The sequence below is a fragment of the Coffea eugenioides genome, chromosome 4, assembly GCF_003713205.1.
Source record: "Coffea eugenioides isolate CCC68of chromosome 4, Ceug_1.0, whole genome shotgun sequence".
In the NCBI taxonomy this organism is placed as follows: Eukaryota; Viridiplantae; Streptophyta; class Magnoliopsida; order Gentianales; family Rubiaceae; genus Coffea; species Coffea eugenioides.
The window spans coordinates 1,355,642-1,379,410 of NC_040038.1; the positions used below are offsets into that span (position 1 = coordinate 1,355,642).

The 23,769-nt window shown below is 37.1% G+C and overlaps 3 protein-coding genes across 8 annotated transcripts; 1 reads left to right on the top strand and 2 right to left on the bottom strand.

Moving 5' to 3' along the window:
* Positions 1–101: 101 nt before the first annotated feature.
* LOC113769462 (uncharacterized methyltransferase C3H7.11-like) lies at positions 102–4,026 on the bottom strand. Of its 5 annotated transcripts, XR_003468152.1 has the most exons (10): positions 3,580–4,026; positions 3,374–3,475; positions 3,164–3,268; positions 2,070–2,177; positions 1,775–1,846; positions 1,635–1,685; positions 1,226–1,288; positions 1,013–1,137; positions 450–569; positions 102–357 (listed from the first exon to the last, which is right to left on the bottom strand). XR_003468152.1 is itself a non-coding variant. In XM_027313909.1 (9 exons), the coding sequence occupies exons 1-9, from the start codon at positions 3,829–3,831 to the stop codon at positions 515–517; spliced, it is 906 nt and encodes a 301-aa protein (XP_027169710.1). In that variant the 5' UTR covers positions 3,832–4,026; the 3' UTR covers positions 102–514. The 5 variants fall into 5 exon arrangements, 4 of the variants coding, with proteins under 4 accessions (XP_027169710.1, XP_027169709.1, XP_027169711.1 ...); XM_027313909.1 differs by having other exon boundaries at positions 102–569; positions 3,374–3,448; XM_027313908.1 differs by having other exon boundaries at positions 102–569.
* Positions 4,027–11,988: 7,962 nt separating this feature from the next.
* LOC113767739 (mitochondrial import inner membrane translocase subunit TIM23-2-like) lies at positions 11,989–13,039 on the top strand. The gene has a single exon (XM_027311919.1). The coding sequence runs from the start codon at positions 12,174–12,176 to the stop codon at positions 12,756–12,758; it is 585 nt and encodes a 194-aa protein (XP_027167720.1). The 5' UTR covers positions 11,989–12,173; the 3' UTR covers positions 12,759–13,039.
* Positions 13,040–14,867: 1,828 nt separating this feature from the next.
* Positions 14,868–22,910, bottom strand: LOC113768510 (dihydrolipoyllysine-residue acetyltransferase component 3 of pyruvate dehydrogenase complex, mitochondrial-like). Of its 2 annotated transcripts, none has more exons than XM_027312900.1 (20): positions 22,769–22,910; positions 21,933–22,035; positions 20,671–20,764; positions 20,451–20,551; positions 20,081–20,178; positions 19,954–19,994; positions 19,446–19,501; positions 19,286–19,360; positions 19,069–19,161; positions 17,903–18,145; positions 17,702–17,774; positions 17,343–17,437; positions 17,083–17,168; positions 16,919–16,994; positions 16,124–16,191; positions 15,947–16,013; positions 15,766–15,861; positions 15,575–15,677; positions 15,399–15,494; positions 14,868–15,298 (listed from the first exon to the last, which is right to left on the bottom strand). In XM_027312900.1, exons 2-20 carry the CDS (start codon positions 21,969–21,971, stop codon positions 15,228–15,230), a joined length of 1,671 nt encoding a protein of 556 aa, XP_027168701.1. In that variant the 5' UTR covers positions 21,972–22,035; positions 22,769–22,910; the 3' UTR covers positions 14,868–15,227. The 2 variants fall into 2 exon arrangements, with proteins under 2 accessions (XP_027168701.1, XP_027168702.1); XM_027312901.1 differs by having other exon boundaries at positions 22,765–22,910.
* Positions 22,911–23,769: the final 859 nt, after the last annotated feature.

Genomic DNA, 23,769 nt, shown 5'->3' on the forward strand with positions numbered 1-23,769 from the left:
CCCTCTGTATGCTTCTTTAAGTCATTTAGATAAATTAATCCTAATGTTTTCCTTTTGTATGCTCAAGTTATGGTAAATGATCGCATAAATCTTCAATGAGATTTCCTTAGAATCTTGCATACCATAAATTGTCAGCATCAATTACATTCGAATACTTAGAATAAGAGTGATATTTTGAGCACTTGCCCTTCTATGAGCTTCAGTGCACAATAAAAACAACATAAGATGAAAGTTTCCACGTCAATGAGACAATAGATTCTTTCATGAAATGTGATGAAGGACTTCAAGTATGCACACAAAGCTACTTAGAGCTGACAGTCAAAGGTACTCTTATGCAGCTTCCGGCATTATATTTTTCTGCCAATTTACAAATTACAGGTTGGCTATTAGCAATATGAAATTCCATCAATAAACATAACTATCGGGGCCAAAGGCAACGGCTCACTCACTGTTGGCAATATACATTCTATGAAGAGATCAAGTGCTCAAACAACCGCTACTGAACTGACTAATATCACTTCATTGCAGGGTGCACTGAAAGCTGGCTGAAAATGGCACGTATCCAACGCCTAACCACAAAAACCAAACTATGGTTAAAGGAAAAGACACCAATTTTAGAAGACAATGGTACTGCACCATCAAGATACTGTTTCTCTAAATCACGAAGCTAAAGTTGTCAAAAATGGGAATAGAAGGACAAGAGAGAATCACAAAAGTGAAATTAAAAACATCCATGCATTTTCAACAGATAAATTGTGCATATTTGAGGGTGCAGTTGCATATGTACTTCAGCAAATTCATGACTAACAGATGTTATAATTCTTTCCGGGAATCTAAATATTGCAATTTGACATGCCAAGAACCAACCAATCTTCATACATTGCCAAAAGAATAAGAATGTTAGAGTTAACGTAATTTCCTTTCAAACCCCTATGTGCAAAAGCTTCAAACTTGAGAGATTGGCAATTAAGACTAAGGCAACCTTGAAAAAAATTATAAATTAAATGGACACCTCGAAATTTCGATATTCTTGGAACGATTCTCAATTTTTCTGCAATATGTACTGATATCCACAATGCTGAAGCCAGCTCTCTCAAACAAGGATGACAAGAAATCCTCTGAGAAATAAAATGCACACTGTGGACAGATGAACGTTAGTAGGGTTTGCACAAGCACTAGATTAACAGACAAGACATACATTGCAGATCCAGTACATAGTACTTACAGTACCATCTCCACGGAAGCAATAGTTATCGTCAATTATCTGGTTTCTATTCTGCAATTTCACCTGAGATAATGGAAATGGTTGAAGAATTTTGTTGCAATAGTAGAGCTTGGCAATATGCCTCAGAAGATTGTATGACCATGGCAATGGGAGGGGAGGGAACATGAAGGTAAGAACACTTGCATGGCATAAATTCTATTGCCCATTCACATGGTTGTGAAGGGAATAGTGTTAGCCAGCTACCACACATTGTCTAAAGTGATTGAAGTGTCAAGCAAACCTAGTGGCTTTTCTTAAACTTAAATACCAAAAGTAAATAATGTTAAAAAAAAAACGAAAATATTGCTTTAGCATAAATGAAAAGTGCAAAATGCAAGAGGGAAACAGAGCACTGAAAAGGAGAATTTACCTGGGCAGAATCTCCTAGAGCATAATCTCGTAAAAGAATGTGACCATCTGGCTGCAAAATGAGATATCCACCCAATGACATTATGGTGAAAATCCACAAATAATAAATAGTGGGAAAAAAAGGCATTATTGAATATGTACCTTTAATACTCTCTTAAGGTTCTGCAACACCAAAGTCATTTTACTTGGTGCAACTGCAGACAACACAAAAATCTGCTTAAGAAGTTAGTTGATTATGCCAGCTTCTCTCCATAATATACCATTACAAGTACTATTCATTTAAAAATTGCTTGAAAGACTATAAGTGCCTTATCAGGCCATGCTTTTTCCTGATATGATGAAGAAGATAACAGCATTATATGTATAGATAATACTAGAGATCTTGTCAGAAAATAAGCACTAAATAGATACCAAAACTGTGATATGGCCTACTTACCAAGGTAACAATGTCAACAGAAGAAGGTTTTATGTTAATGCAAAGGTCATCTTTTGCAACATCACAGACAAAAGCATTTACACAACCATTGTTGAAACTTGCATGTGACTGCATTCAGCAAAATAATCTATGTTATTCACACTACTCATGACGATTATGATCTATACTAGCTTTAAAACCACGCATAATTCTATAAGGGAAATATTTTCACTAACATCTGCAATGATACTGTAACGTTACGCTAATTTTGATGAATCACCATAACATGATCATACATGTAAATATTATTCTGATTATCATAATAGAAAAGGTTGATGCTGTAAGTGTCACACTGAATTTAATACTACCAAACTTGGACAATTTCTGCTCCATCTGGGGACAAATTATTGCAATGATCTCTGCAAGTTCATTAACAGTAAAATGTCACGAGACACAACAAATTGGTATTACAGATACATGAGGAAATTCCATTATTTCCACCCATAGGAGATCCTGTCACGAGACACAACAAATTGGTATTACAGATACATGAGGAAATTCCATTATTTCCACTCATAGGAGATCCTTTCAGCTCATATGAGTTATGGTACTTCATTAATCAATAGAAGTCTACCTCTCTCTCGCTCCCCCCCCCCTCCTACTGATTCTTAGCTCCCTTCTCTCATGGCATGCGCGATTATTTGTTGGAACAGAAGATGTAAATATCCTCTCCCTTGTTTTCTCTCCCATTATAGTAGTTCTTTCTCAAAACTCATCAATTATGCTGTCTTTGGAACTTCAAATTCAACTACATACTATATCTGCTTACAGATAGATTAACGGCCATACTAAGAAATAACCTCTGTTACCCATAACCCTTACATGCAACCTTATTGCCTTGCATATTTGGTTCTAAATTCACATAAGGAGGAAAAGGCAACAGCATGTTTTTTTGGAGTTTGCACTTAAATTATAACCGTACGAGAGAAAGACTCCAAGTTGAACAAAGGAAATCAGGTTGCATCTAGCTTATTGGTGACTTTTGAAATACTGAACTATGAAAAGTTACATGTGAAAAAGGTCCATGACGGCAAGATTGAGGTTGAGTGACAAACCTTAACAAGACTGACAGCCTGAGGAGAGAAATCACAGGCATGAACAAATATATTAGGGTATGCAGCAATAAGTGGGAAGATGGTATTCCCCGCTCCACAACCCACCTGTCAGTTACCCTATCAGCATCAAAACATATGCTGACTGTGATGAGTTAAAAAATAATAATAAAAAAGGCCCAAGATAGGGTGACTAAAGGGCCATTGAGTTACCTCCAAAACAACCTTTCTCTTTGGTGAATTTGTATCATTGATATCATTATCACAGAAATATTGTCCCCAATCCTTCTGCAAGTAGTGCCTATCCTTAAAAAACTGTACATTTATTTGATGCACTTGAATTTAGACAACAAGCAAACATTTTTTAAAATACAAAGAACTAAAATGAGAGAGTAGTAATAGTAGAATAAAGGGGTGACCTTGTTCTTGTGGCGATGGTAGAATTTGTCCCAGTAATGAATGGCGTTTCTGCTGTAATGGTGTTCTACCTCAACTTCTTGTTTATCCAATTCCGCAGCAAGTAACAGCCCACATCTGGGGGTAGTAGAAAGTAGATGAGGGGTGCAAGTGGATGTCCGAGGAAAGGTTGTCACGGATAATAAATTTACAAAGTATGCTGTGCAAGTAGACATTCCTAAACCTTTGGAAATTGGAATGCACTGGCTGGCCATTAATAAAGGGTCATTTCACATAACATAGCTACTTTTTAATTGAAACTGTTTATCTCATTCTCCATTCTTTCTTTTCATACTTCTCTCAACAGCCGAGCAATCACAATCCTCCTCATCCCTTACTTCACTCCTTCCTCCTCCCTCTCCTCCCTTCAAATCCACAAGATATCTGCAAAGGTTTCAGCAAGAATGAAGATATCTGTGTTGGATCCTTAATCCAACATTGGACTTATATGTGAATAATTATGTATTTGCAAACTGTCAATTAAGGTTAAACCCAATTAAAGTGATCAAATATAGTTTGGGTTTAATGTATCTAATAGGATGTGGGCCCTTTTATGTGTAGAAACTTATGGGCTCCTATTTCAATGATGGGCTGAAATAGGGCTCCAAAGGTAACAGGAATGTTACCTATAAATAGGGTTATGGTCCCCAGGTCACAGGTATCGTTTTAGTTGTCGTATTCCCTAATACCACAAAATACCTCTTCCCTGATATCCCATCGTCAGGAAAGATACCAGAGAGAAACTAAAGGCCTCTCTCAAAGGATCGGTGAATACCTGTTGACCTGGAAGGCCACCCCAAATCTCTAGGGATTCAAGTATCAAGTTTATCAATATGGATTCAGGTACGCTTCCGCTATTTTATCGTTTATTTATTTCTTAATAATCGCCATATAGTTCTTGGGTTCAATAGGTGATGGTTTTCACCAGTGGTTAAATTTAGATAACCACCCTTACAAGTGGTATCAGAGCCCATATGGTTGGTTATTAGGAAATAATTTTGTTTTAGTAATTCATAGTTTTTATTACTATTAGTTCTGTTTTCATGGTTGCTAGTTGCGGACTTTGATGCTATTAAATATATGACCGTTATGTGTTCAAGTCTTGTTGATTCACTGGTTTGATCATATATGTGCAAGATCTTGGTTGCTTCTGCTGCGATACATGGATTCAGAACTATGATGTTTCTTAAGTTTATTTGTATCCAATCAGTTTGTTTGATATAATGGCCGATTGACCTTTACATCCGAAGAATTTGTCTTAGCATACGGTGGCTAGTTGGCACATGTTTCGGAATCTTAATTGATTGTACAGTAGAAAGCCGAAACAGAAAGCTTCTGTGGGCCATTGTTTTGCTATGCTAAAAGCCGAAAAAAAAAAAAAAACCAAAATAGCTTCAGAACGAATTGATGCTTCAGAACCAAAATAGCTTCTGGATTGATGCTTTTGGTCTTCGGTCAACTTTTCAATTAGTGGGTTCCACGAATTGTTAGGCATTAATATATTGCTTTGCTATGGCTGCTGATTCATTGTTTCATGTCCTGCCATCATTATTGCTAGTTTCATGTTTCGGCCATTATTGCTATTGTAGTAGTCATGCGGGTTCCACCGAGTAAAACCTATAATTGATTGTACTAATAGTCAATTTTTTTTTATAACCAAATTGGATATAAAACCTTGTATAAAGATCCGGACTTTAATTTGAATCTTTATAGGTTGATTTGGTTAATACTTGAATTTTCTTTGATTTGTTTTTTTTTTTAAGAACAAATATGCTTATATTTATGTTAAAGATATTAGGGTTTCTTTAATTTAAGTAAACCCTAATAAAGTTAAATAGGACATTTAAGCCCTATAAAATTCATATGTGTGGCCCATTAAATATGTTTTTTTTTATAAAGTACATTTCAAGAAAATTTTTGGGTTTAAATGTTAATTTTGGGTCAAATTATGGATATGGACCTTTGGTCCAATAAGTCATGATTTAATTTAATTGATTTGACCATGTTTGACCACGTTTTGACCAAAGTTGACCAAAGTTGACTTTGATCAAAATTTTTGTTTTATTTGGATAATTTTAAATTTGAATATTGGTATGATTATATATATTTTGGAATAAATTAATTGAAATAATATGCCACCAAAGTGACCTCTATTATGGAAATTAATTTATTTTAAAATATAATTAGTTGGGCACTAGTAATTTTATGAATATTGATCGGCCCAAAGGAAGGTCAATATTTAATGAAATTACATGTGTACTTGTGGTAATAAATGCGTGATAATTATTTGGATTTTACATGTGATTTATAAATTGGCCCAAAGGAAAATTTATTTTCGACATGTTATTATTATCAGCATTTATTACTGCACCAAGATATCACTCACTAGTTAATATTTTTGTCCAAAGACGAAATATTAATGGAATATCGGTATCTTGAGATGGGACTACCATTATTTAAATTTATTATTGTTTTGATTTATGTGAGCTTGTTTTAATTATGTTATGTTTTCTGTTCAGTTGCGAATGATCTTACAAATATTACTTCCAACATCAATAATATTCCTATGCTGAATGGCACAAACTTCAAGTCCTGGAAAGAAAATCTCTTGATAGTACTTGGAGTAATGGATCTCGACCTTGCGTTAAGGGATGATTCTCCCCCACCTCTTACAGATCAAAGTACCTCTGATGAAAAGAGAAATAATGAGAGGTGGGAGAGATCAAATCGCTTGTGTCTGATGATCATTAAAAAGGCCGTTCCAGAAGCATTCAGGGGAACAATGTCAGAAACGACTGTAACCGCTAAAGAGTTCCTTCAGAACATTGAAAAAAGGTTTGTCAAGAACGAAAAGGCTGAAGTTAGTACGCTCTTGACACGCCTGGTTTCAATGAAATATAGTGGTAAAGGCAATATCAGAGAGTATATCATGGAGATGTCTCATCTTGCTTCGAAATTAAATGCACTTAAGTTGAAACTCTCCGAAGAGTTACTAGTGCATTTGATTTTAATATCTCTTCCTACACAATTTAGCCAATTTAAGGTGAGTTACAATTGTCAAAAGGAGACTTGGTCTCTAAATGAACTCATCTCACACTGTGTAGAGGAAGAGGAAAGGTTGAAGCAAGAGCAGACAGAAAGTGCTCATCTGGTGTCAACCACTAATAATAAAAGTAAGGGACTTAAAAGAAAGAAGGAAAAAGGAGCTGCAGGTACAGCGCCACAAAAGAAACAACAAAAGAAATCAAATGATCAGGGAAAGAATAGTTGTTTCTTCTGTGGGGCTGAAGGGCATCAAAAGAAGCATTGCACCAACTATCACGCTTGGCGTGCTAAGAAAGGTATGCTTCTTAATTTGGTTTGTTCTGAGGTTAATTTAACTTCGGTACCTAGACACACATGGTGGTTAGATTCCGGTGCAACAACTCACATCAGTGTGTCTATGCAGGGTTGCCTGAATTGCCGAAAGCCCAATGATAGTGAAAGATATATCTGCGTGGGCGATGGCAAAACAGTTCAAGTTGAGGCAATTGGAGTTTTTAGATTATTGTTAAAGACCGGATTTTATTTGGATCTCAATGAGACATTTGTTGTACCGTCATTTAGACGGAATTTAATTTCTATTTCTGCTTTGGACAAATTTGGTTATTTCTGTTCATTTGGAAATGGAAAATTTGAATTGTTTCATGATTCAAAATTGGTTGGCTCTGGTTCTTTAATGCACTACGATAATCTATATTTAATTGACACAATTGTCTCATTTAATGAATCTCTGCATTTGAGTACTAGAGGAGTTAAAAGAAAATTAGCCAATGAGAATTCAGCTGCATTATGGCACAAGAGATTAGGACATATCTCCAAACGGAGAATGGAAAGACTTGTGTCAAATGAAATTCTCGACCCCTTGAATTTTACAGATTTTAATGATTGTATTAACTGTATAAAGGGGAAACAAACCAATAAAAGGAGATTTGAAGCCAATAGGTCCTTAGACGTCTTAGAACTTATACATACAGATATTTGTGGACCATTTCCTACATCTGCTTGGAATGGTCAACAATATTTTATAACGTTCATAGACGATTTTTCAAGATATGGCTACATATATCTCATTTCTGAAAAGTCACAGTCACTGGACGTGTTCAAAAAATTTTAAGGCCGAAGTTGAGAATCAACTCAACAAAAGAATTAAAAGCGTCAGATCTGACCGTGGTGGTGAGTACTATGGTAGATATGACGGTTCAGGTGAACAACGTCCAGGACCATTTGCTAAATACCTAGAGGAATGCGGTATCGTTCCACAGTACACTATGCCGGGTTCACCCACTATGAATGGTGTAGCTGAAAGATGAAATAGAACGCTTAAAGACATGGTAAGGAGTATGATATGTCATTCCACCTTACCAGAGTCACTCTGGGGAGAAGCACTTAAGACTGCAGCATATATTCTTAACAGAGTTCCAACTAAAGCAACTATCAAAACCCCTTATGAGCTTTGGACAGGGAAAAAGCCCAGTTTAAAGCATCTGCATGTTTGGGGGTGTCCAGCTGAGGCAAGGCCTTACAGGCCAAATGAAAAGAAACTGGATTCAAGAACGATTAGTTGTTATTTTATTGGATATTCTGAAAGATCCAGAGGTTACAAGTTTTATGATCCCACAGCCAAATCAATTTTTGAGACAGGAAATGCCCGGTTCTTTGAGGATGTCGAGTTTGGGGGAGAACATACAGTAAGGGACATTGTCTTTAAAGAGGAATATATTAATATTCCCACAGGTGTCATTACTCTTGCTCAGGACCCTATTCCTGAATTTGATCATGATACAACAAATCAAGACAATGTCGAAGAGCAAACTGTTATAGAAGAACAAACTCTTCCTCTTCAAGAACCAGTGCCATTAAGAAGATCCACTAGAGAAAGGAGAAGTGCAGTGCCAGATGATTACATTGTTTTTCTCCAAGAACATGAGGATGACTCTGGATTGATGGAAGATGATCCAATCAACTTCCGTCAAGCCATGGAAAGTTCAAATTCTCAAAAGTGGATCGATGCCATGAATGAGGAGATTAAATCCATGAAGGACAATGATGTTTGGGATCTTGTCCCATTGCCAGAAGGTGCGAAACCCATTGGTTGTAAATGGATATTTAAAATCAAAAGGGATTCGAAAGGCAATGTGGAAAGATTCAAAGCTCGTCTTGTCGCTAAGGGATTTACACAAAAAGAAGGTATCGACTATAAAGAAACCTTCTCTCCAGTCTCTTCAAAGGACTCCTTTAGAGTTATTATGGCATTAGTGGCACATTTTGATCTTGAGTTACATCAGATGGATGTAAAGACAGCGTTTCTCAATGGTAACATTGATGAGACGATTTATATGGTGCAACCAGAAAACTTTGTATCAGGAGATCCAAAGAATATGGTTTGCAAACTTAAAAAATCCATCTATGGGCTCAAACAAGCGTCTCGACAATGGTATTTCAAATTTCATCAGGTGATCATCTCATTTGGTTTTGAGATGAATTTAGTGGATGATTGTATATACCATAAGTTCTGTGGGAGCAAATATATTTTTCTGGTATTGTATGTTGATGACATTTTGCTTGCCAGCAACGATATTGGTCTATTGCATGAAACCAAGAAATTTCTAACTAAGAATTTTGAGATGAAAGATCTTGGTGATGCATCTTTTGTGTTAGGCATACAGATACACCGTGATCGCTCTCGGGGTATTTTAGGACTATCACAAAAGGGCTATATCGAAAAGGTCCTTAAAAGATATGGCATGCAAAATTGTAAACCAGGTGACACCCCTGTGGCTAAAGGAGACAAATTTAGTCTTGAGCAGTGTCCCAAGAATGCTTTTGAGGAAAGAGAGATGCAAAAGATTCCTTATGCCTCAGCAGTAGGGAGTCTAATGTATGCTCAAGTATGTACGCGTCCGGATATTGCATACATTACTGGAATGTTGGGTAGATATTTGAGTAATCCTGGATTAGATCATTGGAAAGCAACCAAACGGGTCTTACGGTATCTACAGAAAACAAAAGACTACATGCTCACGTATCGGAAGTCAGATGAGTTGGAGATCATTGGGTATACTGATTCCGATTATGCTGGATGCAAAGATACTATGAAGTCAACGTCAGGCTATGTCTACTTGTTGACTGGAGGTGCCATATCCTGGAAGAGTGCTAAACAGTCCCTCATAGCATCTTCCACTATGGCTGCAGAGTTTATAGCTTGTTATGAGGCATCCAATCAGGGAATTTGGCTGCGAAATTTCGTCACAGGATTACGTGTAGTGGATGGCATTGAAAGACCACTCAAATTATTCTGTGACAATAAGTCAGCAGTCTTATATTCCAATAACAATAGGAGCTCGACCAAATCTAAACATATAGATATCAAGTTCCTGACTGTTAAAGAAAGAGTGCAGAATGGACAGTTATCAATAGAGCACATCGGGACAAACTCCATGGTTGCGGATCCGCTTACTAAGGGATTGCCACCCAAAATGTTTCATGAGCATACTGCTCATATGGGTGTCGTGTTAAATGATGTATAGTTTTTGTGGGAGTTTGTTATTTTAAATGCTCTTATGATATTTTTCAGTTATTAAGGATTTAAGGATATTTTATGCATAAATAAAGTTTGGATTTATTTGCACTCTAATTTTGGTATGGTTTGATCTCATAAAATTTAAGGTGGACCAGTTGGAAATAGGCATGTTTTGGTCACATTACATGAAATTTTCATGCTACACATCCACATCATAATTCATGTCATTCAATTGCATTGATATATGTGACCATTGATGGGTCGAGTTACGAAATTGTAACAAAGGCCGCTTTGATCCTATATTGGTGTAATTGATGGACCGAATTGGTTGCAGATACATTGTGATAATGACAGTAAAGTTGAGCTCATACGGTTAATTGTAAAATATAATTATAAGGTTACACATATAGTCCAAGTGGGAGATTGTTGGATCCTTAATCCAACATTGGACTTATATGTGAATAATTATGTATTGCAAACTGTCAATTAAGGTTAAACCCAATTAAAGTGATCAAATATAGTTTGGGTTTAATGTATCTAATAGGATGTGGGCCCTTTTATGTGTAGAAACTTATGGGCTCCTATTTCAATGATGGGCTGAAATAGGGCTCCAAAGGTAACAGGAATGTTACCTATAAATAGGGTTATGGTCCCCAGGTCACAGGTATCGTTTTAGTTGTCGTATTCCCTAATACCACAAAATACCTCTTCCCTGATATCCCATCGTCAGGAAAGATACCAGAGAGAAACTAAAGGCCTCTCTCAAAGGATCGGTGAATACCTGTTGACCTGGAAGGCCACCCCAAATCTCTAGGGATTCAAGTATCAAGTTTATCAATATGGATTCAGGTACGCTTCCGCTATTTTATCGTTTATTTATTTCTTAATAATCGCCATATAGATCTTGGGTTCAATAGGTGATGGTTTTCACCAGTGGTTAAATTTAGATAACCACCCTTACAATCTGGTATCTGGTGCAATGGTGCAGAATCCAGCCATAACCACGACAGCGGTGGCTGCTTTGATGGATAAGAGCGGTTCAAGATAGAGCTTCGTGGTGGATTTTTCTGTATTTATTATGTACGAAAGAGAGAGAGAGAGAGAGAAAGGAGGGCTTTATGGCATTGGTGTAAGTTGAGAGGAGGAGGGAGCTCTACTTGGCTGTGGAGGTAAGACGAGAGAAAGAACCAGAGAAAATAAAAGGAAAGCAAGAAACCAAAGAAATAAGCCAGGATGGAAATAAAGCTGAATTATGTGTTTTCATTGTAGATTAATTGAAGAAAAGAAGAATTCTGTTCACTTCAACATCTTCTATTGATGTGTTTGGGACATAGAAGGATGACTGAAAACATTGGGGGAAAAAAAGGTCGTAATAAAGGTCGTTGGAGAATCTTAAAATTTTTATTTTTTACCAAATAATTTTGCAATCTTAATAAGGTTGTGAAGTAAATTACCCAGAAACCAAATATTTGTTCCCCGAAGAAAGAAAAAAAATTTGCAAATAGACAAGAGTTGTGTTTGGATTACATTTTTTTAAATTTTTTGTAGGAAAATTATTGTAGCAATTTGATACACGTGAGATAAAAAATGATTGAAAAATATGTTCACGAAAAACATAACAAATTTTCTTTGAAAAATGGCTGTCCAAACAAGACCCTGTATTAACAATCCTCTGGAAAGAACCAGTCGTCACGCCCGCCATCCAACGAGGCCGAGAAAACATCACAGGCTGGAACCGGGGCCCATTTTTTTTTATGGTCAACCGGGCCCCATTTTATTTGCAAATGTCCCCACGCTTTTCTTTACAAACGCTAATCAATAAGCATACGCCTGCAGGGCTGGGGAATCATTTCCTCTCTTTCTCTGAGAACCCTCCTCCGCCTCCGATCGCTTCCACTTCCCTCCACCCCGAAACCCTAACCCTAACTAGCTTTCTCTTAAGAGAGAAGGGAGAGCCGAACCAACGGAAAAAAAATAATAGAAAAATCATAAATCATGGCTTATCAACCTCGAGCTCCAAATTTCGACGACGACGACCAAAACAACACCGCCCCCTCCGACGGGGCAAGACTTTACAACCCATATCAAGATTTAAAGGTCCCCATCCAAACCCTTTACCGCCTCCCTACTTCCCCGGAATTCCTCTTCCAAGAAGAGGCCATCGCGCAGCGCCGTTCTTGGGGAGAGAATATGACCTATTATACCGGGATTGGCTACCTTAGCGGTGCCACCGCCGGAGCGGCTAAGGGCCTGGTGGAAGGAGTCAAGGCGGCTGAGCCGGGTGATACTCTTAAGCTGAAAATTAATCGGATCCTCAATGCGTCGGGTCAGTCGGGCAGGAAGATCGGAAACAGGGTTGGGATTCTCGCGTTGATGTATGCTGGGATGGAGAGCGCCATGGTCGCTGCGAGGGATACTGATGACGTTATCAACTGCGTGGTGGCTGGATTGGGGACTGGCGCTCTTTACAAGGCGGCGTCTGGGCCGAGGTCGGCTGCTGTTGCCGGAGCTATTGGAGGGGTGCTAGTTGGGTTAGCCGTCACCGGAAAACAGGCTTTGAAGCGATACGTGCCGATTTAATTTCTTTTTGATAATGTCCTTCTGGGGTAGTTTGTAACTTCTGTGGGCTTAACTGAGTTTAGTCTTTTTACTTCGTTGTTACAAGTCTACAATTTTGATGATATATTGGGAATACATTCTCATATACACTATATCTGTGGTAATATGATGTTATAAGTAGGAAAGGCCCATGCTTTGTTAGCAAAATTTGCAAACTTGTTCTCGAAATGGTTTTTGATTATGATGTATTTTTTCGGTGAATGCGACCCATGAATAAACACATTCCTTCCTAGAGACCTTTACATGGATTGTCCATTATATTTGCTGTTTTTGCATTCTTTAGCGATTGGAACTTGAAGGGTTCGCAAAAAGATTTCAAATAGAAGCTGTGAGAATGGTGAATTGAATCTTAGGATGCATGTGGTAATTTATTCTTAACTTTTTGAATTGATGTTTCTTGTCCAATATTATGATAAAGTTGATAGAGATAAGTTGATAGAGATAAGTTGTCCAATGTACTCTCTCCTCAAGACTGTTGATATCATGAGACATTTTATCGTTTCTTAATGGTGGATTCTTGGGTTGGGTTATTGTTTGAAAAATATTTTGTGCTGCAGTGGACAAAATTGTGATTGACGAGTTCATGAATTGCTGTGTAACACTTGCGTTTCCATTGATGATGATTTCCTGGTATATCTTTCTGTTTTTCCTGAATAAATTCATTATTCTCAAAAGAACCCTTTTTTGGTCCTTTCTTCAATCTTAGCATGCAATATAATGGTTGTGATTGATATATTTCATCAGATAAAGAATTGTAACTTGTTACTCCTATTACGATTGCCTGTTTAATGAAAATTATACTGAATTTTAGATTTCTGCAAAAGTGGTCTTTCTTTCAATTTATTGATCTTATACATATTTCAGTTGGGTTTTTCCGTGTACTGTGGTAGAAATCCTCAAGTGATGCTCGTTATATTACAATGAGCATGTCTGTGTAAAGCAGGAGGGGCTAGGTCAATGAAAAAGTTTGTGGAAGGCCTACATCCTTGAGAAGTCAGTGATGTGAATGGCTAGCTTGTTCTGAAGAGTAGCATCTCTGTCTCTCCTCTCTCTCTCTCTCTTCCCCCAAACAAAAATTTTGTATGGTAAATCAAGGGGATGGTTACAGGCCATATGGTAGTTTTTTTTTTCTTTTTCAAAACGATAATTTTGCATTGATTATAACAAAATCATACACAGTTTGAGCAAAGGCTTAATAATCACTTTACAATTTGTGCATTTAGCACAACAGGATAGGGTTGACCATATGGTAGTTAACGGATGCAGAGTTTAAATAAAAGGCTGGGAAACTCTTGAACCCCTACTTTGTATGGTAAAACAAAGGAATGGGTTGAATGATTGCATGCGTGGTGGAGGATCAAAGAGAGGAACTCTTTGTACAAAGTCCATATGGTAGTGTTATTGAATGCAGATCTAAACAAAAATATAGGCCAGGGAAATGGGGGTATCTGCTAAATAGATCTACACAGGAGTTTTTGATGAAAACACCTAAATCAGGACTCTCTGCTCCCTCTGAATCATGACAGATCACTCGTTTTTCACAATAAGGTAACAAGATTGTCTTCCCATGTTTATGTGAATGTGTAACATGATGGTTGATGGGTATGTGTAGCAGTGACTTTTAAATGCATTATTAATGTACACACTCCCAGATGAGGTCCTAGAACTTGGAAATTTTCGATCTGAAAGAGGATAACGTCAGAGCTCATTTTCGTTGCAAAAAGCGTATGATTATACTTCGTTTGTCAGCTAAAAGGAGGTCTGTCTAAACTTTTTCATTATGTGGTTTATATACTTCTTGATTTTCTGCTGGCCTTGCTGGGGTACATGGTCTTAACGAGAATGCGGCTTGGAGCTGTTGTTGATCAACAACAATAATAATGCACTGCCATTGTCATCCGTTTACCTTGACCATTTCTTGAGCGGAGTTATTGTAGAGAGATCTGGCAAGTCGGCTTGTCGGGTGATGCAGCTACGTGTAGAAGCATATCGGAAAGCCTAGAACAGAGTCATCAACAAAGTAGGAAAACTCTCTACCTTAATTTACTTACGAGTTGTCTCTAATACAAATTAAAACAAACTTGCATGTCATTGGTAAGGTCAATTTCAATGACGGAATTTTATCATTAGAACCTCGAAAGCAACAACTGACTCTGTCAGGAGCAAAGTGTTTTTGCTCTGTACATTAGCAAATTGAGTCAGTGTATCACCAAGAGCATTATTATTATTCCAAAATTATCTTCCTCTCTTGATCCTTTGGAAAGATAAGATATGAGAGATACAATCGAGCACAAGATGGACAAAACCATCGAAATCAGTTTATGGAAACGTGAAAGTCCCTCGTTAAACTCAATCAACATAAGAGGGAAAATTTGTAAGGTAACAGGAACCTCAATGCTAGCTGGCGTGAGAAGCGAACTGTACGTCAATTTAAAGCAACATGGACTCTGGATTTTCAATGTATCCTTTGAATGCTTTTAGCCATTCTGCTCCAATTGCACCTAAACACCAAAAAGCCACACCAACAAGTATAGGACTTTAACCTCCAATGCGGACACTGACACAGGAGTACGAAGTATTATTCAAGGCCAGTATGTTTACCGTCAATAACCCTGTGATCACAGCTTAATGTCACAGACATGAAGGATGCAAACTTGAACTGTTCAGGGCCCGAATCAGGCACAACCCTCCTTTCAGCTGCCCAAGAACAAATTTTAATATGAGGAGAAAAATTAGAACCATGCAGGAAGAGAAACATTATCAGAATTCCTTCTTACCAGACCCTACTGCTAAAATTCCAGCCTGAGGAGGATTGATAATGGCACAAAATTGCTTGATGCCAAATGGGCCTCCTAAATTTGACACTGTGAATGTGCCTCCCTGCAAAGAATCCATTTTGGTGCAAATATCGTTAAACAATCACCTAGCGCAGCAATATTCCATTACAATCACTAAAACATTCCACCACCTCATAATCTTCCGGTTTAAGGCTGTTATCTTTTGCTTTCTGGGCCAAATACTTAACTTCATCAGCAATTTTCGACAAGCCTTTCTTATCAGCATCCTGCAAATATCCATGAGAATATGAAGAACAATAATATTTGGGCTTATCAACAGAGGCAACGCAATATCCAGGACGAATGACATACCCTGATTACAGGAACATACAGTCCATTATCTGTTTGTACCGCGACATTGATGTTCACATTGTGATATCTGCACATGCCAAAGAAAAATTAGACAATTAACATAAGGAAAATATCCATAACAAGTTTCCCACCACTTGCCAAGCATATTACCAATCTGCATTTACTAATCATACTTACTGGCGAATATAGTCATTGGTCCATGAACTGTTACATTGTGGAACTTTCCGAAGAGCCAAAGCAGCAGCCTACATCCAAAGTCAACAGTTATTTGGCTGAGGCTCTATCCTACCAAGTCAATTAGCATGTCATTTATTTTGAGACTTCAACTAGGCAAAAAAATCATCCACCATATTGTTTTTTCTTTTGGTCCTACAGTCATCCACCATATTGTTATCCCTTGCTAAATGTGTTTGTTTTACTAAAAGAAAGAATCTATCGAGCTTATATTAGAAAATGACCATAATGTCTTTTTAAAGGTAAAGGATTAAAACCTAGAATGTGACCATTTAAGGAAGCCTAGAATAGACCTGGACTCAGGCCATGGCAACCTTCCAGCAGTAGTCAGGTTAGAACAGCTGGTGAAACAAGACATGACAATGAGTGGATTATTGTTCACAGCCAGCTGATAGCAAGCTAAGACTGCAGGGTTATAACTGCCCACTAATGATGTTGCTAGGATATGTAAGAGAGAAGCCACATCGTAAATCAAGTATTGCATTATTCCCCAACTATGCTAATCCTAACACCTAATGTGGAAGACCAAGCTTGTTAAACATCCACGAATATGCAACCCAATCCCACCACCTATTCGCCTCCCAAACAACAGATGTTAAAAGAGAAAGAAGAGAAAGGGTCTCCTCCAACAGAATTTGGCAGTCTAGAACAAGGATCAGAATATAAGATTTGCTTTGGAGATTATGCTTATACCAAAAATGATTTTGAATGCCTGAAGTATCATATTTTCACTCATACCTTAATTACAAGATCGTTCACAGATATCCTTTTCCCGCCTGAAGCTTCTTGTAATGAGTTGAGCTGGGAGCGCAATCTGCACAAGAAGATCATAAAGAACAGAGTTCAGTAATCAAAGACCTGTTCAAATTTAGCATTAATACAAGGTGAAGACCATCACTTACTCCATAAGTTTGTCCACACATGTATCTACAGTTAGATAGTAATGTGGAATTGTTTGCTTTGAGAGCAATAACCGTGATGCCGTCACCTGTAAAGATTGTAAAACATATTAGCCACAACCAGAATTTGCAAAAAGATGAACGGACAGTACTTGGCATGCTGCTGGCACAACTAAACAGAGATTAAGGATCCAAAATAGAAGCTTCTCTAACTAAAGAGTACTTTTAGATGCATGATTAGCAGAGAAAATGCCTCAAACAACCTTTCTTATTTGGGAAAGAGGGATGTCAGCATAATCCAAAGATGTAGCTGTTGCAGTGGCAGCCTTGGGAGCAGGTGCTTCCTTCCCACGAGAAGCTACAAATCATAAAAGAGTAACAAAGTGAAGAGTCATTTCAGCTGTCCAATTTGTGCACAGTTTAAAGGTAGGGACCACCTACTGATGCACACCAGCATTAGCCCCCCCCCCCCCCCCCCACACACACACACACTCTCTCTCTCTCTCTCGTGTGTGAATATCATGTACATGTATCTCTTACACATCTACCAAACACAAATACTAAACTCTCATAAGCATCAAGCATGAGTATAAGGACATCTCTTCCAGTCAGAAAGGAATACCCAAATAATCTTCAATGTCAGCCTTCACAATGACTCCATCAGGACCAGTTCCTTTTATGTCCGCAATGGGTACCTGCATCCAAAATAAGATGAAGTAAACTGGAAAAGCATCCAGGAATCAAAACCAGTAGATACAAAAGGTAGAACCCAGGAAAGAATATAGATTTCAAAAGTTCAAATATACACAGTGGCAAACCATACATTATGCTCCTCGGCAATTTTCCTAGCCAGAGGACTAGCAAAAATGCGACCTTCTGCTGCAGGAGCTGCACTTGGCTTAGAAACTTTTTGCTCTGTTGCAGTGACAGGTTCTCTTGCAGCCTCGTCTTTAGCGGGAGATGGAGTGGAGGGCTCTTTAACTGGAGCTGCAGAAACTGATTCGGCAGGCTTGTAGTCTTTAAATTTTGAAACATCTTCCTCTTCTTCAACAGTTATAGCAATCACCTGCAGAATATTTTTCAAGAAAGATATACAATCTCTTTGTGCAAAAAAGGGTTGTCATTATCACATTGCCTAGCTAAAGTCACGTGCAGCTGATAACAATCGCTAAATCACAGAAAATTTGTTACAGGATATCTTAAAGCATCTCTTTGAACGGAAAGAACAGCAAATTAACATTGCAAATATCAACTATTTGACACAAAGAGTCCAGTAGTCAAAGATGCGTGGCACATAACAGTGTGAATTGAATGACTCAGCATTGAATCTGTGTCATTTAAAAGCTTAATGAAGAAGGAAGGAACAGTAACTTCACAAACTGGTACCAGTTGATTAATAACATGACACAAGTAACTTCAAATAAAATATCAACTGTTTTACACGAGGTGTCCAGCAGTCACAGATTTGGTTGTGTATAATAATGCAAGTAGAAGGACGCATCATTCAATCTGTGGTGTTCAACAATTTAACAAATCAGGGAGAAACAGTGACTTCACAAAAGGGTGAAATTGGACAGATACCAGAAATTTATGGCCAAATGCAGTAGAAACCTATGGTTTTTAACCAGAGTCTGGATGGTTTTCTGAATTCACTAATTCACAATTCACCAACTGTTCAGTGAAAACAAAATACTGAACTTCTGCAAGGGTTCAATTTCTCAGAATTCAGAAAATAAAGTTTGAGATCTTTAATGATGTCAGGGAAGACATAAAGAATACATTTACAAGGCCTTTCAGGGACAATAAACAGAAAAAACATTATCCATTTTACTAATAGATACAACATCTGCCAATGTGAGATATTTCTAATGAACGGGTCAAACAGACCTAATTTACTTCATTTAAAATGCATTCTTTTCAAATAACAGTCAAAAAGCAGAAAGAAGAGAGAAAGGCAAGGGAAAAAATTAATATAGATCAGGCCAATACCTCACCAACTTTTATTCCACTTGCTCCATCCCCTTTTAAAATCTTAGCCAGATATCCTTCCTCCATGCATTCCATCTCTACTGTTGCTTTATCCTATGCATTAAAATCATTATAGAACTTGTACATACACAATAAAGCACATTGAAAGAAAGGAAAGTAAGACTAAATAAAAGGCAACATCATAAGAAAAAATGAATAAGCATCTTGAGGACCCTACTGTTTCAACTTCACAGAGGACTTCACCAGGAGAGATTCTGTCACCCTCTTTCTTCAACCACCTTGCAATATTTCCCTACATCATTGGAAAGAAAACCTAGTATGATTATCTCAGACTCCGAAAAGGGTGGTCTAGTTCTGAGCATTCAAAAGGCACATACCTCTGTCATTGTAGGTGAAAGGGATGGCATCCCAACCTCCTGATGTGGAGGAAGGCCTGAATTTAGGGGAAAAAAAAAGGAGGGAGATTCATCATCTTTGGTTTTCAAACTTCCTAGGTAAAGTTGACTATTCGACAGAAAATAATCACTGAACCCTAAACCCTAAACCCTTAAAGATGCTACCAAAAAGAACTAATCACTGAAGATCCTCGTGATTGTAAGATCATAGGCATGTTAAGGCCAAATCAAGCAGAGACTAAAACAGATAGAGAAGCATCACTCATTTTCTTCTATGCTTTTACTTTCTATGGTTCAGGAATGTGGGAGCAGGGTACATAACAAGCATACCTTATCTTGGTGGGAAAACTTTAAAAGTGAATAAGCGATTTAGACCTCGTCGATTGCTTTTAAGAATCAGACTCATGCAGCAACATAACTAATAAAACCACGCGCACAAAAGAGAGCTATATTTCAATCATTTCCATTCATATGGCATGCACAAACTGACCTGCTTCAGTTGAAAAACATCTTCCCATTGGCAACGGTGACCTGGCATTCAAAACTATTATACAAAAAAAAATAATAAAGAAAGGTTTACTAGACATAACAAAATCTAAACTAAGTTCACAACAAACCATGAACTTCTAGTGTTGAATAAGATGCCAGCCATAGGAACATCCAACTTCCTTCCAGTCCTTATAGAGTTTGCTTTTTGTGTTCCTCTAACTGATATCTGCAGGATAGAATTCAAGTAGTCCTTAACCCACAACAGTGTCACATGCATAAATTAAATAGGATAGTATTTTATAAATCCAAATAGAGCAAGCCTTGTGAAGAAAAAGGAGAAAAAGTCAGATTTGGCAAGTATAACTACGAAGCAAAGAGGGCTAATGCTGATTGATCAAGATAAATATGTAATTATAGTTAATTAAGTCAACAAGAAAAAAAATACTCAATCTAGAAAAGGGGCGCAAAGGGGGGCAAGTATGCCAATTACAATAGTACCATGGGAGGATCTATTGTTCTACATCTGTTACTAAATCCTGCTGTGCCTCGAAAGCGTTCTTTAGGAGATGCAAAACCAGCTTTCTGAAACTTCAAAATGTCTACAACACAATGGAAACAGCTTCAAGAATCAGAAAGTGGTATACTTTGAGTGATTATACTCGAAAAAATAAATAAATAAATGAAAATAAAATACGAGAAGATAAGTCCAAACACTTACCATCTCCTTTGTCAGCAGACAACCTAGCTTCATTACTAAACCAGCGGACTAAAGACAGATTGTCATGCCGTACTAAGTTGGAAGTGTTATGGATCTGAACAGTAGTTAAGAAACACAAATATGGAAGGTGAGCAGTATCACTGATCAAGTAACGGCAAGCAGTAGCTCAAAACATAGAAGTCATTTACGCTATGCATAATTTCTTGTCTAAACCACATATATAAGTTCATAAATCATAACTTCTTCATGACAGGAAAAATAAGAAAAGCAATTCATTAGCATTTTGTTCATCTTTAACTAGTGATTGTAAAATTAAACCATAATGTTACTTCACGAAGTTCATCTCTATGCAGGCCATTAAAATTTTTAGGACCTAATTTATCAGTTGTCAGCAATTCCGGCATACTTATCAACAGCACTTCCAAATTAGGGACTTGATAACCAAAATAGTGCTCACAATCTGACACTTGGAAAAGAAAAGGTGAAGACTAACTTGGAAGATCAATTGCAAAGCCAGACTAATGCACAAACATTTGAAAGTCAAAGTAAATGAATTCTGTAGCACGTCTAAAACTATTAGCGATGACAGCATAACTGTGTTGATATTCCAAATGCAAAAGATTAAGTAGAAACATGTCCTGTACTGGCAACCCAAAGGCTTTTGCTTTTGCCATAGACTCCTCCCCATCAGGCAATTCAGAGTACCCACTCAAAGAACAGGATCAGATAAACAGAAGATCTTAGGCAAAATGGAAATAACCTAACAATAGGAGCAAGTAAGAAATGGCATCAACCTCCTGGTATTACTTACGACTAAACTTAATCTAACATAAGAAACACAATTTTGCAAGAATGCTACTTCACCAAAAACTACGGCTATATACTCGAGCTAATCAAAGCAAAGATCATACTATCATCTGCTGAGAAGATCCAGCCAGAGCTAGAATATTTCAAATGCCCCCTTTTTCTCTTACGTTTTTTTTTAATCACGCAACTGGATGAACATAGCAGTCATCTTTTACATACATCACCTTTTGGACACAGTAATAAATGGTAAATATCAATGTCTCAAACAGTAAATCCACCAAACCTCATCATTGTCCTTTTATTTAATTGCATTTGTGTCAAACATCCTATTGTATGACAATAAATAACAAATTAAATGGGGCTTGACATAGATTAACAATACAATAGCTGGAGTGATATGAGAAATTATTCCGTGAAACCAGAAGTTGAGCATTGGTTAAACAGATGCACCATACCTTTCTGGAGTGACGGAGGACGTGAGACGCACAACTCATGATGTAATAGCACCCAGTTCCAATAGCCCTTTGCACTCTTGAAATAGCAACTTTGACAACCTCCCTGAAGTGGTGATATTCATGACTAATCAGTAATAATATGAGCAATAAATTGTTTCGTGAGTGAATTAAATATAATTAAGATCACCGACTATCTTCTCCCTAAAAAGGTTTCAGAACTCAACAAGTTGTTCTTATAAACTTAAACATTACACTTCATGCCAACCTAATTACCTGAGAAAGAAAATAACACAAATACAAAAAAGTATACGTATATACTAACATGAATGGGCTCAAACAAATCCAACGTAATATTTCGTAACAAAGTTCAACAAAGACTAACGAGCAAAACTATCATACCACATCAGAAGCAATTCATTACCTGCAATTGATATTTGTGTCCAGAAAAAGATCAATAATGCTTGAATTAACGTCACAAAATCAAAATGTAAATTAAAAAACATACATGGGAAATGAGCCTAACAGGGCAAATCAAATACTGATAGAATTTCAGTCAGGAAAAATCAAAACTAAAAATGTAAAATAGGCGAAATGTTAATTAAAACCTTAAGTTTGTTGGGTTAATGCTCTGGCTGGTTTATAAACCAGGCAGCAGAAAATCTAAACATTAAAAAAAAAAAAATCCCTAGCCCAAGGGTCCATGATTGACAGTGGAAATTCAGCGCAAAATTACTAGCATATTTATTAAAAACAACAACATTAATAATTTTTCTAAAACAAATAGGTAAATGGAACAGCTAACAAAGGATTCGAGGTTTGATGACGTGGATACCGACCGGCGGCGATTATTGGGCAGCTTTTGAGCTTGTCGTCCAACCTGACTCCTTTTCGGATCTCTGCTGCGTCTGGAAAAAAAGAGAAGCCGACTAATTTTCTGCTGCGTTTGGTGGACAAGTTTTTCTTTTTCTTTTCTTTTTTCACCTATTCAGAGTACAGAATTGTTTAGTGATTAAAAGTTTACTCTGATTTTGTACTTTTTACTTTACATCACTGAGGTTTCAGTAATATCATTTTGGCCCATCATATTTAGATATCTAGCAGATTTTCCCCAAATATAGTTTTTGAGTGAAAGCTTTTGTTTATCCGTGACGACAAAACATGGATTGTTTATTAAACTAGTCTCAACTTGTGAAGTTGTGGAATTCTGATATAGCCATTTTGGCCCCTCGTATTCTTCAGTTTTGTTTCCAGAAATAGTAGTAGCATGTTGGGAAAAGGGCTAGCAGAAAAAGCATGCAATCAAGTTTTATTGCAAATTTGACGTCGTATTGTTGTTTTCATCTTTAATTTCAAATCCAAGACGAGAAAATAAAAATTGTTTCCATCGGCACATTATATGAGGTTTTAAAAAAAAATGTATTTTTTATTATCACGTACAATTGTATGATAGCAAATTCTATCAAGAAATAATACGGTGGACTTTTGATGGAATTGGCCAGTAATCATGTGCAATATTGCAAAGTAAAACTTAATAGAATCAACAAATCACTCCATTCGAATAGCACAACAAGTCAATTTATTTGATGTAGCATAAGTGTCAATTGTTGAGCAACAAGCTCAAATCCTAAATTAAAAACACATGAAATTTTCTTAAACAGAAAGGAGTGGAAAAAATAGATGCGCATAAGCTCAATTGTAAAATATTTTAACATCATAACTACTTAGAGTTACAAATGAATCAAATTGCTCGTGAGCCGATTCGATCAAAGGTTGACTTGAATTTAGTCAATATTGAATTCAAACCAACAAAATTGGATTATTAAATTTAAGTTGAGCA

Bases quoted from the DNA above. Each gene is read 5' to 3' on its own strand.
- LOC113767739 (XM_027311919.1), top strand. From the start codon at position 12,174: ATGGCTTATCAACCTCGAGCTCCAAATTTCGACGACGACGACCAAAAC.
- LOC113768510 (XM_027312900.1), bottom strand. From the start codon at position 21,971: ATGAGTTGTGCGTCTCACGTCCTCCGTCACTCCAGAAAG. The intron at 19,361-19,445 runs GTATGTGCCTTT...CCAATGATGTAG, and splicing joins TTTCACCTACAATGACAGAG to GGAAATATTGCAAGGTGGTT. The intron at 16,995-17,082 runs GTAAGTGATGGT...CTTCTTGTGCAG, and splicing joins TGTGTGGACAAACTTATGGA to ATTGCGCTCCCAGCTCAACT.
- LOC113769462 (XM_027313908.1), bottom strand. From the start codon at position 3,831: ATGGCCAGCCAGTGCATTCCAATTTCCAAAGGTTTAGGAATGTCTACT. The intron at 1,686-1,774 runs GTACATATTCAA...CTCATTTTGCAG, and splicing joins ACCTTAAGAGAGTATTAAAG to CCAGATGGTCACATTCTTTT. The intron at 1,138-1,225 runs GTAAGTACTATG...ATCTGTCCACAG, and splicing joins GCTTCCGTGGAGATGGTACT to TGTGCATTTTATTTCTCAGA.